Here is an 18,782-nt window from a genome sequence, read left to right on the forward strand (position 1 = left end):
GCATTTGAAATTAAAAGACCAACAACTTAAAACAATCTTGTTTTTATACAGACTGCTGTATCAAAACCTCATGGTAACTGCAAACCAAAAATCTACAATAGATACACAAAAAAGAAAAAGGAATACAAACACAACACTAAAGTTAGTCATCAAATCACAAGAGAACAAAAGAGGAAGGGAAGAAAAACAAATCCAAAACGATTAAGAAAATGGCACAAGGAACACACATATCAATAATTACCTTAAATGTAAATGTATTAAATGCTCCAACCAAAAGACATAGATTGGCTGAATGGATACAGAAACAAGACCGAATGGATACAGAAACAAGACCTGTATATATGCTGTCTATAAGAGAACCATTTCAGATCTAGAGACACATACACACTGAAAGTAAGGGGATGGAAAAAGCTATTCCATGCAACTGGAAATCACAAGAAAGCTGAAGTAGCAATTCTCATATCAGACAAAATCGACTTTAAAATAAAGAATGCTACAAGAGACAAAGAAGGACGCTACATGAAGATCAAGGGACCAATCCAAGAAGATATAACAATTGTAAATATATATGCACCAACATAGGAGCACCTCAATATATAAGGTAAATACTAACAACCATAAAAGGAGAAATCAACAGTAACACAGTAACAGTGGGGGACTTAAACACCCCACTTTCATCAATGGACAGATCATCCAGACAGAAAATCAATAAGGAAACACAGGCCTTAAATGACACATTAGACCAGATGGACTTAATTGATATTTATAATGCATTCTATCCAAAAGCAGCAGAATACATATTCTTCTCAAGTGCACATGGAACATTCTCCAGGACTGATTACATACTGGGCCACAAAGTGAGCCTCGGTAAATTTAAGAAAATTGAAATCATATAAAGAATCTTTTCTGATCTCAACACTATGAGATTAGAAATCAACTACAAGAAAAAAATTGTAAAAAACACAAACATGTGCAGGCTAAACAATGTGCTACTAAACAACCAATGGATCACTGAAGAAATCAAAGAGGAAATCAAAAAATACCTAGAGACACATGAAAACGAAAGCACGACAATACAAAACCTATGGGACGCAGCAAAAGTAGTTCTAAGAGGGAAGTTTATAGCAATACAATCGCACCTCAGGAAACAAGAAAAATCTCAAATGAAAAATACACTAGAAGAAATCAATAGCAGAATAACTGAGGGAGAAGAACAGATAAGTGAGCTGGAAGACAGAATGGTGGAAATCACTGCCACTGAACAGAAAAGAAAAAAGAATGAAAAGAAATGAGGACAGTCTAAGAGACCTCTGGGACAACATTAAATGCACCAACATTTGCATTATAGGGGTCCCAGAAGGAGAAGAGAGAGAGAGATGACCTGAGAAAAATTTTGAAGAGATAATAGCTGAAAACTTCCCTATCATGGGAAAGGAAACAGTCACCGAAGTCCAGAAAGTGCAGAGTCCCAGGCAGAATAAACCCAAGGAGGAACACACTGATATACATAGTAATCAAACTGACAAAAATTAAAGACAATGAAAAAATATTAAAAGCAACAAGGGAAAAACAACAAATCATGTACAAGGGAACTCCCATAAGGTTATCAGCTGATTTTTCAGTAGAAACTCTGCAGGCCAGAAGGGAGTGGCACAATATATTTAAAGTGATGAAAGAGAAGAATCTACAACCAAGAATAATCTAGCAAGCAAGGCTCTCATTCAGATTCGAAAGAGAAATCTTTACAGACAAGCTAAAGCTAACAGAATGCAGCACGACCAGATCAGCTTTGCAAGAAACGCTAAAGGAACTTACTTCTCTAGGCAGAAAAGAAAAGGCCACAACTAGAAACAAAACATTAAAATGGAAAAGCTCACTGGTAAAGGCAAACATACAGTAAAGGTAGAATATCATCTGTACACAGATATGACATCAAAATGACCAACTGAGAGAAGAGGAGAGCACCAATGCAGTATATTGGAAATGCATTTGAAATTAAAAGACCAACAACTTAAAACAATCTTGTTTTTATACAGACTGCTGTATCAAAACCTCATGGTAACTGCAAACCAAAAATCTACAATAGATACACAAAAAAGAAAAAGGAATACAAACACAACACTAAAGTTAGTCATCAAATCACAAGAGAACAAAAGAGGAAGGGAAGAAAAACAAATCCAAAACGATTAAGAAAATGGCACAAGGAACACACATATCAATAATTACCTTAAATGTAAATGTATTAAATGCTCCAACCAAAAGACATAGATTGGCTGAATGGATACAGAAACAAGACCGAATGGATACAGAAACAAGACCTGTATATATGCTGTCTATAAGAGAACCATTTCAGATCTAGAGACACATACACACTGAAAGTAAGGGGATGGAAAAAGCTATTCCATGCAACTGGAAATCACAAGAAAGCTGAAGTAGCAATTCTCATATCAGACAAAATCGACTTTAAAATAAAGAATGCTACAAGAGACAAAGAAGGACGCTACATGAAGATCAAGGGACCAATCCAAGAAGATATAACAATTGTAAATATATATGCACCAACATAGGAGCACCTCAATATATAAGGTAAATACTAACAACCATAAAAGGAGAAATCAACAGTAACACAGTAACAGTGGGGGACTTAAACACCCCACTTTCATCAATGGACAGATCATCCAGACAGAAAATCAATAAGGAAACACAGGCCTTAAATGACACATTAGACCAGATGGACTTAATTGATATTTATAATGCATTCTATCCAAAAGCAGCAGAATACATATTCTTCTCAAGTGCACATGGAACATTCTCCAGGACTGATTACATACTGGGCCACAAAGTGAGCCTCGGTAAATTTAAGAAAATTGAAATCATATAAAGAATCTTTTCTGATCTCAACACTATGAGATTAGAAATCAACTACAAGAAAAAAATTGTAAAAAACACAAACATGTGCAGGCTAAACAATGTGCTACTAAACAACCAATGGATCACTGAAGAAATCAAAGAGGAAATCAAAAAATACCTAGAGACACATGAAAACGAAAGCACGACAATACAAAACCTATGGGACGCAGCAAAAGTAGTTCTAAGAGGGAAGTTTATAGCAATACAATCGCACCTCAGGAAACAAGAAAAATCTCAAACAATCTAACCTTACACCTAAAGCAACCAGAGAAAGAACAAACAGAACCTAAAGTTAGTAGAAGAAAGGAAATAATAAATAAATGAAATAGAAAATAACAAAACAACAGAAAAGATCAATGAAACTCTTTTGGTTCTTTGAAAAGATAAACAAAATTGATAAACCTTTAGTCAGACTCATCAAGAAAAAAAGGGAGAGGGATGAAATCAATAAAAGTAGAAATGCAAAAGGAGGAGTTACAACAGACACCACAGAAATACAAAGGATCATAAGAGACTACTACAAGCAACTATATGCCAATAAAATGGACAACCTGGAAGAAATGAACCAATTCTTAGAAAGGTACAATCTACCAAGACTGAACCAGGAAGAAAGAGAAAATATGAACAGACTAATTGCAAGTAATGAAATTGAAACCGTGATTAAAAAACTCCCAACAAACAAAAGTTCAGGACCAGATAGCTTCACAGGTGAATTCTATCAAACATTTAGGAACAGTTAACACCTATCCTTCTCAAACTCTTCCCAAAAAATTGAGGAGGAGGAATACTCACAAACTCATTCTATGATATGAGGCCACCATCACCCTGATACCAAAACCAGACAAAGATACCACACAAAAAAAGAAAATTACAGGCCACTAACTGATGAAGATAGACATAAAAATCCTCAACAAAATACTAGCAAACTGAATCCAACAACACATTAGAAGGATCATACACCATGATCAAGTGGGATTTATCCCAGGGATGCAAGGATTTTCAATATCTGCAAATCAATCAGTGTGATACACCACATCAACAAACTGCAGAATAAAAACCATATGATCACCTCAATAGATGCAGAAATAGCTTTTGACAAAATTCAACACACATTTGTGATAAAAACTCTCCAGAAAATGGGCAGAGAGGGAACATACCTCAACATAATAAAGGCCATATATGACAAACCTACAGCTAACATCATTCTCAATGGTGAAAAACTGAAAGCATTTCCTCTAAGATCAGGAACAAAACAAGGATGTTCACTCTTGCCACTTTTATTCAACATAGTTTTGGAAGTCCTAGCCACAGCAATCAGAGAAGAAAAGGAAAGAGAATCCAAATTGGAAAAGAAGTAAAACTGTCACTGTTTGCAGACAACATGATACTATACATAGAAAATCCTAAAGATGCTACCAGAAAGCTACTTAGGCTCATCAATGAATTTACTAAAGTTGCAGGATACAAAATAAATACACAGAAATCTGTTGCATTTCTATACACTAACAATGAAAGATCAGAAAGAGAAATAAACAATCCCATTTACCATTGCATCAAAAAGAATATCAAGGAATAAATCTACCTAGGGAGGCAAAATATCTGTAACTCCGAAAACTGTAAGACGCTGATGGAAGAAATTGAAGATGACACAAACAGATGGAAAGATATATCATGTTCTTGGATTGGAAGAATCAACATTATCAAAGTAAGTATATTACCCAAGGCAATCTATAGATTCAATGCAATCCCTATCAAATTACCAATGGCATTTTTCACAGAACTAGACCAAAAAACTTTTAAATTTGTATGGAAACACAAAAGACCCCGAAAAGCCAAAGCAATCTTGAGAAAGAAAAACAGCTGGAGGGATCAGGCTCCCTGACTTCAGACTATACGACAAAACTACAGTCATCAAAAGAGTATGGTACTGGCACAAAAACAGAAATATAGCTCAATGGAACAGGACAGAAAGCCCAGACATAAACCCATGCACCTATGGTTAATTAATCTTCAACAAAGGAGGCAAGATTATACAATGGAGAAAAGACAGTCTCTTCAATAAATAGTGCTGGGAAAACTAGACAGCTACATGTAAGAAAATGAAATTAGAACATTCTTCAACACCATACACATACACAAAAATAAACTCAAAATGGATTAAAGACGTAAATTTAAGACCAGATACTATAAAATGCTTAGAGGAAAATACAGGCAGAACAGTCTCTGACATAAATCGCAGCAATATCTTTTTTGATCTGTCTCATAGAGTAATGGAAATAAAAACAAAAATAAACAAATGGGACCTAATTAAACTCAAAAGCTTTTGCACAGTAAAGGAAACCATAAACAAAACAAAAAGACAACCTACAGAATGGAAGAAAATATTTTCAAATGATGTGACCGACAAGGGATTAATCTCCAAAATTTAAAAACAGCTCATGCGGCTCAATATCAAAAGAACAAACAACCCAATCAAAAAAAATGGGCAGAAGACCTAAATAGACATTTCTCCAGTGAAGACATAAAGATGGCCAAGAGACACATGAAGAGATGCGCAACATCACTAATTAGAGAAATGCAAATCAAAACTACAATGAGATATCACCTCACACCATTCAGAATGGCCATCATCAAAAAGTCTACCAACAATAAATGCTGGATAGGGTGTGGAGAAAAGGGAACCCTCCTACACTGTTGGTGGGAATTTACATTGGTATAGCCACTATGGAGACCAGTATGGAGGTTCCTTAAAAAACTAAAAATAGAACTACCATATAATCCTACAATCCCACTCCTGGGCATATATCTGGAGAAAAACATGGTTCAAAAGGATACATGCACTCCAATGCTCATTGCAGCACTGTTTACAATAGCCAAGACATGGAAGCAACCTAAATGTCCATCAACAGATGAATGGATAAAGAAGATGTGGTACATATATACAATGGAATATTACTCAGCCATTAAAAAGAATGAAATAATGCCATTTGCAGCAGCAGCATGGATGGACCTGGAGATTATCATACTAAGTGAAGTAAGTCAGACAGAAAAAGACAAATATGATATATGTGGAATCTAAAAAAATGATACAAATGAACTTATTTACAAGACAGAAACAGACTCACAGACTTAGAGAACGAACTTATGTTTACAGGTGTGGGGTGTTGGGGAGGGATAGATTGGCAGTTTGGGACTGACATGTACACTGCTGTATTTAAAACAGATAACCAACAAGGACCGACTGTATAGCACAGGGAACTCTGCTCAATACTCTGTAATAACCTAAATGGGAAAAGAATTTGAAAAAGAATAGATACATGTAAAATATATGTATGCAATATAACTGAATCACTTTGCTGTACACCTGAAACTAATACAACATTGTTGTTAATCAACTGTACTCCAATATAAAATAAAAATTAAAAAAATAAAGTGTCTATAATTCATGTCTTTTAATTATTTAATTTGCCTACGTAGCCAGGTTTCTGTTATTATTATATTATATGTAATCTTGATTTTGTTTTATAGAGCTGTTTGAATTAAACATACCAAATGGAACACTGAATAATTTGAAGGGAGTAAAAAAAATACAGAGGATTTCACTGTATTCTGTGGTGTGTGAAAATGCACTGCTCTTACATAACATCTAACTGTGCCTGGGAGCTAAGAAAGAAGCAAGAGCTTTCTTTAGCACCACAGTCATGCCAGGGTTCTCAACATGCTCTCTGCTACTGGGCAAGAAACAGTCTTGACATGGATTCAGAAAAAATACCCACTTAGGGGTAATTTGTAATAACAAGAACAGTGGGTACCAAGTACCTACACATACCAGGAATTCAATTTTTCTGATGCAGAACCAGAGGTTCAGAGAGATGAAGCAGTCTGCCCAAGGTCATACAAATAGCAAGCAAGTTCCTCAGGGCAAGGGCTGGGTCTTAGTTATCATCCTATCTGGAGAGCCTCAGATGTAGGATGCAGTCACTGTTGGTGGGGTGCCTGTGTCTGACTTTTAATGGCAGAGGTTGTCTTGTTTTGCTTAGTTTTTAAGTTGGTTTAGTTTTTAAGTTGGTTTAAGAAATTAGCACTTGTGTGCTCACTCTCTCTCTCTGTTGTGTTAGGATGGGGCAGTTCTTAAAATGAGAGGTTGATCCAGGAGAGTTAAAATTACTTTCACTCTAAGTTACATTGACAACTTACAGGGTAATCATTTTTAAAGGATGTGGTACATTTATTTTTTAAATGATGACCTCCCTGAGAGAAACAACTATCTTTCTTGTGATAGATGCTTTATCAAATCCTTGTAAGTAACAATAGGGGAAAAAAAAAAAAAGACTGTGTTATATAACACAGCAAAATGGGAAGACTTCCTGGGTTTTTTTTCTCCTTCTATTAAAAACAAACAAAAACAACAAAAAACAAACACCTGCCTGGAGTCTGGAGTTAGGCCCAGTTGATTTTTTTTTTTTGGGGGGATTTCACCTTGGTGAATGCTTTCACCAAAGGTATATGACACTCATGGTTTCACCTTCTGAAATGAGACTTGACAGCTGTTCGACACCACAGAGCAACGTTACATAACAAGGCAGTTCAAGAGGCAAAAAAGAAAACCACACTGAAATGAGTTTGGTGAGTGGGTTGGTGGTTAGGCAGAGTACACTTTCACCAACAGAGAAAATAGTCAATGGCAAGGCCACGTGAACAATTATCATTTTGTAAATGCTCCAGATTTTTCCTACAATAAATCTCTGAACTGGACATACTTACATATCACAGGCAGTGACCTTCTAAGTGAGCATTTGTGTGGGAGAGCACTGCTCCTGCCACAGAGTCTGAATTCTTTTAGGGATGTGCCCGGAAGTCAAGTATAACCCCTCCTTCTCTTTTTTTATAATGCCACCCCACAGAAACATTTTTTAAGAAACAAAGAGTAATTTCAATGGAAAGAGTCAAATCCTTTTGAGAGTCAAAGACTTTTGACCTTATTAGCAACTCTAAAAAAATACATAATGCAATTCACTGTCCAACATGAGCTCTTCCTAAGCATAAATATTTTACTTTTTTTTAAACAGTGAGCCCAAGCTCGTTTTTTTAGCTCCAGAGAAGGAAGCAGGCTTCTACTGTTTAACATGCCTCTTTAAAAAAAAAAAACAAGTATCTTTAAAACAGCGTGGGTACCAAACTATGAGTCACAATTGGTCCCACAGTCAGTACTTTCTGGTTATACAAAATTTGCTCATGAAAGCCATGTGTTAAATTAAAATTGAGAAATTACTGGAAGACACAACCAAAAAAAATTAGAGAATGTGTTTGTTTATGCAAATCCTTGAACAGTTCTACCCTTTGCTTTTTATCAATATTGACAGAAAGCATGTACAATGAACTTGACTTAGCACTAAAATGGCATCCCTAACAGGTCAATCTGTTCCTGCTTAACATACCAGGGGGATATATTTTAAAATCTCAGCCATTTCTAAAAAGTTTGCATAGTTTCCTGCGTAGGAACCTAAATGGCTATTTTTGAGATGGAACATGCACATAACTTGATATTTGCAAAAGGATGTATTTGGGGTCATTTTCCTGATAAAAATCCTGTAAGACCAGGTTGTATATCATGCAAGAAGACACTGAGGACTAGAGTACCTGCATGGACTGTTTAGGTTCATAAATGGAAGAGGTGGTTGAGACTGGATGCACACACTGAATGGTCTCAATTTCATTTTACATCAAAGATACTGGTTGAAAGATCAGGTCTTTAATAATATGTTTAGAGAGGGAAAAGAAAACTCTATTTGGTTTACCTTGAAATATTAGCAATCTTTACACAGCCCATACATTTTGGAATGTATCCTTTATCCCCAAATAATCTGAAGTTCATAAAAATCTTTTTCACTATGGAAAAAGCAGAGCATATTGGGGGCTGGGTATTTAGCATTTGAGTAAAATTAATGCTAGTGTTAAAAATCAGGATAAATTGCAAATTTGGAATGAAATGTCTTACTACAGAGCCTGGTGCATTCTATCTGCTGAATAAATGTTGAATAAATTAATAAATAAAAGGAAGATCAGGGTTTCCAGCTTTATCATCTTTTGAAAACAGATACTCGCTAACATCAAAACTAATGCCATTTTGTCTACACTAACAATATTCACGTCTCAGGAACTTCATCATAAAGTTGTATAACTATTGGGAAGTTACTATAGAAATGCTAGTGCATCTACACATGAAGTGTAACTGGGTCTCCTTGCGCACAACCTCACATTGTATGTTCTCTGAATTAGGTTGCAGAGGACTGAACTTCAAGGTCTTATATAATGCTATAAATACAGGCAAGATCTACACAAAGCTTGAATCAACACACACACACATCTTGATGAAAAATGATTAAAGTATAGTTGGTAAAACACAGTAACAATAATTAAAAACTACACACACACACAGAGTGAAAGAAAATACTCAAAAAGTGAAGAGAAGCTGCTAGTGTCAGCAGCATAACGGTCCCATGGTAGCCATCCTCCTTTCATCATGGTCAATTCATTAGCAGAGGAGAAAAGACAGAAACTACGGGAAATGCACACCATCTGCTCAATCCAGATGCAACAGCACATGCCTCTTATAGCCAAAGCTTTTTACCAGAAACGGAAGGCGGTAAGATCTAATCCTCTCACAAAATATCCGAAGAAGGTAGTTAGACGTATTTGCATCACAAATAAATATAACGCCGAAATCATTATTAGATGAGATCTTTTAAATATCAGTCAAGACTTTTACCACTCAGTATACACTGATGAAACAGAATACTAAATCAGCATCAGAGAAAATGGGGTTGGATTCTATCACCTTTATTAAGCTATTCCTTAAAAAAAATCTTGCTTAAAACATCTTCATTCCCTGAATAGCAAGAACATTTTAGTCCAGTCGTTCTAGTTTTAAAAAGACACACTTTAATATTGTATATTTCAAGTAATGTGCATTTCCTTTCTTATAACAAAAGGTTAAAAATAAATATTCTTACCTTGAAATTGTGAACCTTTTCATATTTTGGAATTTGCTCATTTTCTTTCAGAGTTGCTCTTCTAACAAGTGATGTCAACTGCGAATAAGCAAAGAGTTTCAGAGGTTGCCAGATTGTCACAGACGACTTTTGAGAACCCAGTTTCATTCCCAAGGCTGCTATCAATAAATCTTGCTGACGGCCCTCTTGTTTTGATTTGTGAACTGTAGCTCTATTAGTTTTCCTACCCGACCAAGACTCTTTGGATGGCATTTTGGAATTCACAGGAAATAAAGAAAACCTATATTGATCTATGTCTGTCGATGAACTCTATTCAGCTAACAAATGAGCATTCTGCCAGCCAGCACAGAACCCTACCCTACAGAGAGCTGCAGAGAAACATCACGGAGAGGTGGAGGAGGATGATGAAGCACTTCTTAAAAAGAGGTCGACTAACCAGAAAAATTCTTCTTCCTTTTTTTTTTAAAGGGCTCTATATTTAAGCTTCTGAAAACTTAAGAGTCTGAACAGAAATAGAGTCGATGCTGACATACAAAACATTCAGCATTTCTCTATCCTTTTTAAAAAGCCATGCAATTTTGACAAATGACACATTTCTAAAAGCTTTCTTTTCTAGTCAATATATTAATGTCCATTCTGAATGAAAGATGCCTACATACTGCCTGCAGTCAGTTTCTAGCAACTGACACCCTGTGAAGCCCCTGGCAGAGGATGGGGGAGGGGAGGGATTTGACAAGGAAGGCTGGATTAGACTGGTCACCGTTAAGAAAGGAGATAACCAATGAAAATCAAGCAACAGTATTTAAGTACTGTATTCCTCAACTCACTGTTCCTCCTCTCATGTTAAGATTTTCTTGCTGGCTCAAGGCAAAAAAAAAAAAAAAAAATTAGTGGGAAGACAATGAGCACTGAATGAGTCATGCATCATTACAAAATGGATTTTTTTTAACCTATTAAAAGTAAGGAAAATTAACACACACAACAGTAGGTTTTAAAAAGAATGCACCACTGCCAGGTAAATTATGAAAGGTTGATCTATAATCCACCTTTGTGCATATGGACTGAGGTTAGTTAACTAAAACCCCATTTTATTAGAGATGAGCAAAAGCTGATAAGTATTTTGATGAAAAAGAAAAGTTTAACTAGTTATCATTCTATTTTCATGGAGAGCAAGAAGCATGCACATGCTGCTGCCAACACCCTGGGGTGGACAGTTCTGACTTCCTACCGTGAGTAGTTTTGTTGTGGATCTATGCTTAAATAGGTCCAACCACTATTTTCATTCTTAGTCTCAACATTCTTCATTCAAAGAGCTTCAGGCCAGGTCACAGTGCAAGCAAGTTGGGAATAATTCCTCATGTTCACAGGTTCCAGATATAGCGTAACTGTGCTTGTTGGACCTTAGGTGTTTGTTTGCTGATGTAGAAAGGCAGGTGCTGGGCAAGAGACTCAAATCCAGCTCCATTTAAGAGCAATACCTAAATAATACTTTTTTACTAAGGTGCTATATAAGCTTAAGTTTTCTCATATTGGTTCCTTAAACACCTCCCATCTGTTTCCTCATGCTATAGTAATTAAGTTTAACCCATTATGATTCTAAGGTTACACTGTATTTAAAGAATCTAAAACTGTATATTGAAATGAATTCAGTCTATTTGCTTAGATAATTGCAAAGATTTTATCTCAGATTTCATAATCTACAGGGGTTATGGGCCCAATGCAGATTCTAATTTAATCAGGGCATGAAGTGGTCCTTAAACCATGCTAGATATTGATGATACAGAATGACTGATTTTCTAAACACCCCCAAATATTTTGAGTACATAGTTTCAACTTTTAAAACGGTTTATTCTTTTAAAAACATTTCTAAGAAAATAGAAGGCAAAAGTTAATATTTACATCTACAGACGTTTCATTTCCACAAATTTATATCCTAAAGTGATTAGTATGAGACAAAAAAAATTTTTTTTCCCAAAAAGAAATACTATGGAAGAACTTCCCTTGCCTAACCTAAATTACTCTTCAGCTTAGACTTAGTTTGTCACATGATGACTAAAAATATAAAGGCCAGCCAACTCTTTAGTCACATATAACCTAAAGTGAAGTTTACCTGATTCTCAGTGGGCCCAGAAAAAAAACAGATTCTGAAGGCAAATTTAACAGTAATTTTTTTCTCCACAACATTTAACACTGAATGTTAAAGTTACTAAGTTAAAGAAAACAATCACCCATGTAACCCAACTAACTTTTTTTTCCTATTTCTGATCAAGGTCCTTTATTATAGATCACCCCAGTCCTTCAGCTGTAGTAACTAAAATTCAACCAAAGCATAAATATATTCATGGTAGATTTATCCAGAAAATTCATTGCTGAGTAAAAGTGAACATTTTGTCACTGAGAGGCCAGGTCTACTGCAGACTCTGCAGAGTCATACTGTCTTTCCTGAGTAATTTTTCTACCTAAGCAAGAAATACTGGAATAATTACAACTTGGGCAACTATCTAGGGCACTAAGGAGACAGGAAACAATGGTTTAGGATGAAAAACTTCTTAGCTCCCCTCAGGTGGCTGGGGGTTTGGTCACTATTACGCCTTCCATAACTGCAGCTGCATTTCTGCATTAATTTTGAGGAGCTCTCAAGTCAGAACTGCTAACTCTCGAATTCAGAACCAGTATCAATGTTCTGACATTCCAGACAAATGTATACCACACTTCCTTATATTTTTTCTGGCCATATCTATCTATCTACTTAGACAGATACAGCATCCATTAATTATGCCTATCATTCATTGATTATTAGGCACTTATGCTCTAAGCACCCAGCTAAGCACTTTACATACAGAATCCCATAAATTCCACAGAAAAATGTCTGTGAGGCATATACGATCCTCATTTTATAGCTGGAAGAACTGAGGCCTACAGAAGTTAACTTCCCAAAATTGTACAGCTGTTACGTTAGGTGGTGGATAGGAGTTAGGCTCTTAAACACTATGTTATATCCACTCAAATGAGAAAATGAGAGGAAACCATGCAGTCTGAGGGTAGTCTGATTCTATTCAAGGTGGTTTCTCTAGTTATCTTCTCCTTTCGTATTGAAGAGTAGCAATAGATAGTAAGACACAGTAAGCAATGAGTAACAATGGATGGTAAGAAAAAGTAACAGGCACTAAAATATCTAGATCTCAAGTTTACCACACAGAACCTGCAGTAAGAAATGCAGCCCTCAGGCTCCATTCAGACACGCCCTCCTTCATGATGCCTTTGACCATTTGCGGCAATTAGACGTGACCTCATCCACCTGTGAACATTGGAGTCCTTCACTTGTTCATTGATTATGAGATGTATCACCTTCTACCTCATATCACAGTTGCCTGTGTAGCTGTTTATATAGAACTGGGTCTTACACATCTTAGTATAAAGCCTGAATCTAACACAGTAGCTTGTACAAATAAAGGTTCAATAAATAAAAATAAAACCAAATGAAGGCAGCTATTTTTATTGGGGGGCAGTGTGTTATAATAAAAAATGAGATTTGAAATCACAGACACTGAAATCTGAATCCTGACCTTGGGAGATTTGTTTGTTGCCTTGGTTATTACCTCATTTACATACTACGGACAATAACACTTATAGGTTACTACTGGGCAGTTTAGAGGGGATGATATGTAAAAGAGGAAAAGACTACAGACAGTGAGCATTCAATAAATGATACTATTACAGGGCGCTGTACCAAACACTAGCTGCAGGGCACGCTGTGTAGTATAAGACATAGGCTCCTGTCCAAGGAGCTAGTAGACTAATCTGCTTTTGGTTTATACATACAAACTTGCCTAGAAATGCCTGCCCTTCCCTTTATATTATGGTCTCTACCAAATTCCCCCAATTCTAGTTCTGATCCTATCTTTAAAAAGGCATAGAATGACACCTAATGTTAGCTGAGGGAGCAGGGTTGGGATGGGGTGAAAAGGAAAGAACATTATCAGCATAGGAAACCAGGAACAATGTGCGATACTTCATATTGTTGTTCTATTTCTTGGTCATATATCCTGAGATGTGTTGTATAATGGACATTTTATAGACGAAGAAACATTCACAGAATGAATTGCTCAAGGTCCCAGTCAGGAAGTGGAAATTCTGTGGTCTGAATCCCTGTCTTTTGTCCCCAAAGCCTGGCAGCTCTTTCTGCTACCTTGTAATGAGAGTAGGAGATAAACCCGAGGTGTTAGAGATAGAGCCCCCTCATATTGTGGTTCTATAAAAGAGAAGAAAACAGCTTCACTGGGTGGGGGTCTGAACTGGCAGGGTACATGTCCCACGAGGTCATTCTAGCTAGAAACACCAGCAGTATTTAGCTTTTTATTCTGACTGGGAATCTTTGGCCTGTCTTGGACCTTGCCATCCTTCATATAGGTATCACTTCTGTATTATTTGCCTGGATGAGGCTTAACTTGCCTGGAAAAAGAGATGGGGAAGGAGCAGATTCCACAACGCTCTCTGTTTCTACCTTTGTCCATACCATCTGTAGTACAGAGAAGAGGACTGGGAAAATAATGGGGGGGGGAGGGGTGTCGTGTGCGGAATAAGGAAAAGAAGGGGGAAATAGGGGACCTTGGAAAGGAATGCATTTGCTGTTTTTCGAATAAAGAAATTTCTACCACTGACCCTACTACCCTGTTGTCTGTCTAGTAATAATACTGGATTTGTGCTGAGTTAGCCTCTCATTTTCACCGTGTGTAGCACAACAGGATCATGGGCACCAGGGCCAGACAAAATCTAAAATCACATCCTATTGGCAAACCACATACACTTGTCCCCTGAATTATCATCTGTAACCTAGTTTCTCACCATTAGAGCCAAAAGTAGAATATATTCAAGGTACTTAACAACAATATGTCAGCTTACATTTATTAACTGACAACTACATGGCACTATACTAGTAAATGCTATACATGTATGATGTAGTTTAGTTGTTAAAACAATAGGGCAGGTGTCACTTTATAAAGAACAGAAGCTCAGAGAGATTAAGGTCACCTAACTAATACGTGGTGAGAACAGGAGTTGAACCCAGGTCTACGTGACTCAAATTCTGTGTCTTTCCTCTAGACTCTCCTGCCCCTCATATTACCTATAGTTAGCATGCAATTTTGAAAGGCTATCATTTGAATAAGTTTCTGGATCATTTATATTCTAATACCTCTCAGATCACTAGCCAATTCAGTACTGCTTATATTTAATTTATAGCATCTTCCAGATTCATCACCTCCTCAAAATTTTCAAATGCATTTTAAGTCAAACATTAGAGATTTTTATACAGAACTCTATAAATTCCTTAAGTTAACATTGGGATAAATAACTTTTTATGTTGCATAGGAAACTCTTAAATCCGGCCAGGGCTCTAAATTTTTATGCTCCTGGCATCAGTCGCATCATAATTCCTAACTCAGTCTTCATTACATAGCTGCCCTAGCATTAACGTAATGTCTCTCTAAACAGATAACAATAAGGCACATCAATGCATTCATTTCAGTGTATAATAAATTTAAATTACTCTATATCAACACTCACACTGCCAAACTCTGTACAGTCTAACATGTTCCCTGACTTACATGCAATAATTATAAACAGAAAACATTTGAAAACACAATGCAAACAAAAAAGCACAGCCCCGCATTCCTTACCCTTTCAAGAAACAAAAGAAAGGATCAACTTCTCCAAGCGACAGTTTGAGGAAGTGTTTTGCACACCAGGCCCAGAGAGGAGGGGGCAGAGTGGCATACAGCCTGGTTACCAAGCCTGGTTCTGACAGATACCAATGAAGTCACTGAACTTTTTGTAAGTCCTAGCTGGACTAAATGAACTCCATGGTCTTTTTTATATTTTTAACAGAAATTCAAAACGAAAAAGGAAGGTTCACACTCATTTAGCACATAGGGATGTGAAGATGTGAGTGTGTCTAAGTAGGAAAGGCCAGCTTGGCTATGAGTGAGTCCCTTCAAGGTAGCTCTGGCTAATTTACTACAGGCTTTTGTGTGGTACTCAGTTTTGCAGGCTCAGAAACTTAATTTGTCAGCAAGAAGATCATGTCCATTTCTCAAGGGGAGAGAATGACATTATAATACCAAGCTCATGAAACTGATAAGTAAAAGCAGAATGATGGCTGTCTAGTTTATACTATGATATGAGATATAATTATCATAAAGTGGGTGACCAACATACTCCTTTTGGGGCAGCATATCTACACTGGAAACAAAAAATAATTAGGAAGCAGATGAGAATGGAATCAGACAACTGGAGTGTGTTAGATGAACTGAATATTTAATGCATAGAATTAAGACATCCTTTGAGTCCTCTACAATTAGGATGGCCCTGCCACAGGACTAGAATGCTCAGTGCCCATTTAGTGAGAGGCACCTTCATTTTCAGTCAGTGCTTAGATGGGCATAAGCAGCTCTGAGCTCTTTGAGTCTCCTTTTTCCAGGTGTCTCTTTATGATGATTTTGCATATCTCTGTCCAAATATCTCAGGTGGTGATCTTAAAGTTAACTCATAGGACACAGTCTTATTTTTTCATTTACAAGTTCTTAATGGATACTAGATTGTAGCCCTGGTGTACTGATAACAATTTATATAATAGGTGCTTTGGGAAGATAAAATAAAATAAATGGCAGATGTTTTCCTGCCCTGAATCATATAACAAGTTAATATATACAGGTAATTATATATAAAATTACATAATAAGAGTAAAGTATTCTAGTCCAACACACTCCAGTATTTGGCCATTCGCAGTGATGGTTGTATGATGATGATCATAACATTCTTTCTCAGTTCTTCCGAATGAAAAGCTGAAACTGGCCCCCACAGGAACTTTTTCTCAATTTTCCCCCCTAAGTGAAGTTGAGGGCTAATTAGGGAAATATGTCATTACCTTTTGTTTTTTGTTTTACCCAAAATTTTGATACCTATTACTTGCACGACTTAAAGAAACACTTTTATTGTTCTGTAACAATAGAGGAGATGAAATTAGAGAAGCTCTAACACTATATCAACGATTAGAGACTTTAAATCCAGTGCAAAACTCTGGGATCATATATGTTTTCACTTTTTCAGAGAGCTTTGCATTGTAATATACATATGTATGTATATGTATACACATATACATATGAAAAAGCAGACTCAGATTGACATTAGGAGTATTTTCAGATTTAAAACTGCCATTAGAGGTTATTTCAAGTTATTGCAGTTCAGTGAACATTTTACAATCACCAATTTAACAAAAGCAAGCCAGTTAATCAGAATAAAAGCCAGGCACTGTATTTTCAGTTTTCTCATTCTATCACTGACTTCAACTGATTAGGATAAGATGAAGTCTACGTGATGTGGTTATTTTAAAAAGGACCTGTTACCGAATTTCTTAAAACTTAAGTAATAAAAGCTATTTCCTATATGTGTAATTTGATTAGAATATTCCAAATGTAATTTATTTTAATATTCATTTTAAGGCTCAATAAAAGTAAACGTGGGGTCATGGTATAAAGTGTATTTGTGAAGTTCAACCATACTTTTGAAAGCCTATTTTTAATATTTGAAAATGGCAACGTGGGCTCACGGTATAAAGTGTACTTGTGAAGTTCAAACATACTTTTGAGAGCCTATTTTTAATGTTTGAAAATGGCAATAGTGGCCTGAAGGTAACAGATTTAACTTTCATAAATAATTTCCCTGAGAAGTAGTATAAGCATGAGAATTATTCATAGATGTGTTAATTGTTCACCTCACTGCCAAATATTGTCGTTTCTTTGTAATGACACTACCACATGGCATGTTTTACATTAAGATAATGATGTTGAAAAAGTAAAAATAGCTTGCATCTCGGCATTTTTCTAAATTTTCTAAAACATCGTGTCCATAGTATTTCATCTTATGAAATTCCTGTTAGTTCAAAGGTTCCTAATGAAATTGAAATTCCCCTAACTTGAATGTTCTTTTTCATAGAAGAGATAATTAGATTCTTTCATATATATATATCATACATATATATGATATATATGAAATCTATATATAATTAGGTTCTTCCATATATATGTGTGTGTGTATATATATATATATATATACATATATATGCTGTGTTTCATTTGAACCTTGATATCTTATGAGTGATTTGAAGCATCTAGACCAGGCCCACAAATGATTAGCACATTAGAAAATAAGACACAGAAAGTCAGACTGCAATCAACTTCCTGTGAGAAGGAAGAAGGAAAGATTAAAGGATGATTTAACATCTATCTTTCAGTGACATTTTAATGTACTGAGAGGGATCTACTTTGCCATTTTCCTCCTCCACAAAGGATAGGTTAATGGGAGATAATTTAAGGAGCAACTGAAGATCTTCGGTTGATAAGGTCAAAAGTTATTTAAAGCTATCTGGCCAGCTTCAGCTAGTGCTTTACTACCTTTTCTACCAAAATGTCCCCAGTAGCAACCAACGGTGAACAGGGACACGTGTGCAGGGATCCAGGGGTGGCTCTTCAAGCCCCCCTAAATGTGCCCATATAAAATGTTTAAAATAAAAATGTTTTCGATCAATGACTACTGAGTAAAATCGATGCTCTGGGAAGATGGGTCACAGTTAATCTTTAGGTTTAGCATGTCCTGCCTAGTAGCAGGAAATTATCATCTAGTTTCAGGAAAGCAGGTTTGGGTGACTGGGGGAGTCTTAGAAAATCCCTTCCAGCAGCAGGCCTGATTCTGTCATCATGGTGCACAGCAAGAAGTAATCTGTGAGGTAAATGGCTTCATAATCCTGTTCCAGTCTTACTTTACAATAGCTTTAATTACTGTATTCTTCTGCTTGTTTTGTTT

At 36.2% G+C, this 18,782-nt stretch overlaps 1 protein-coding gene across 3 annotated transcripts in view; it reads right to left on the reverse strand.

Annotated features, from left to right (window-relative positions):
• CHN1 (chimerin 1) overlaps positions 1 to 18,782 on the reverse strand; it is a 192,661-nt gene that overhangs the window by 45,383 nt on the left and 128,496 nt on the right. For all 3 annotated transcript variants that reach the window (XM_024122322.2, XM_055088681.1, XM_024122324.3), the window contains one exon: positions 9,924 to 10,001. In XM_024122322.2, coding sequence (XP_023978090.1) covers positions 9,924 to 10,001 — 78 coding nt within the window. The remainder of the gene's footprint in view (positions 1 to 9,923; positions 10,002 to 18,782) is intronic.

Source organism: Physeter macrocephalus, chromosome 2, assembly GCF_002837175.3.
Source record: "Physeter macrocephalus isolate SW-GA chromosome 2, ASM283717v5, whole genome shotgun sequence".
NCBI classification, from domain to species: Eukaryota; Metazoa; Chordata; class Mammalia; order Artiodactyla; family Physeteridae; genus Physeter; species Physeter macrocephalus.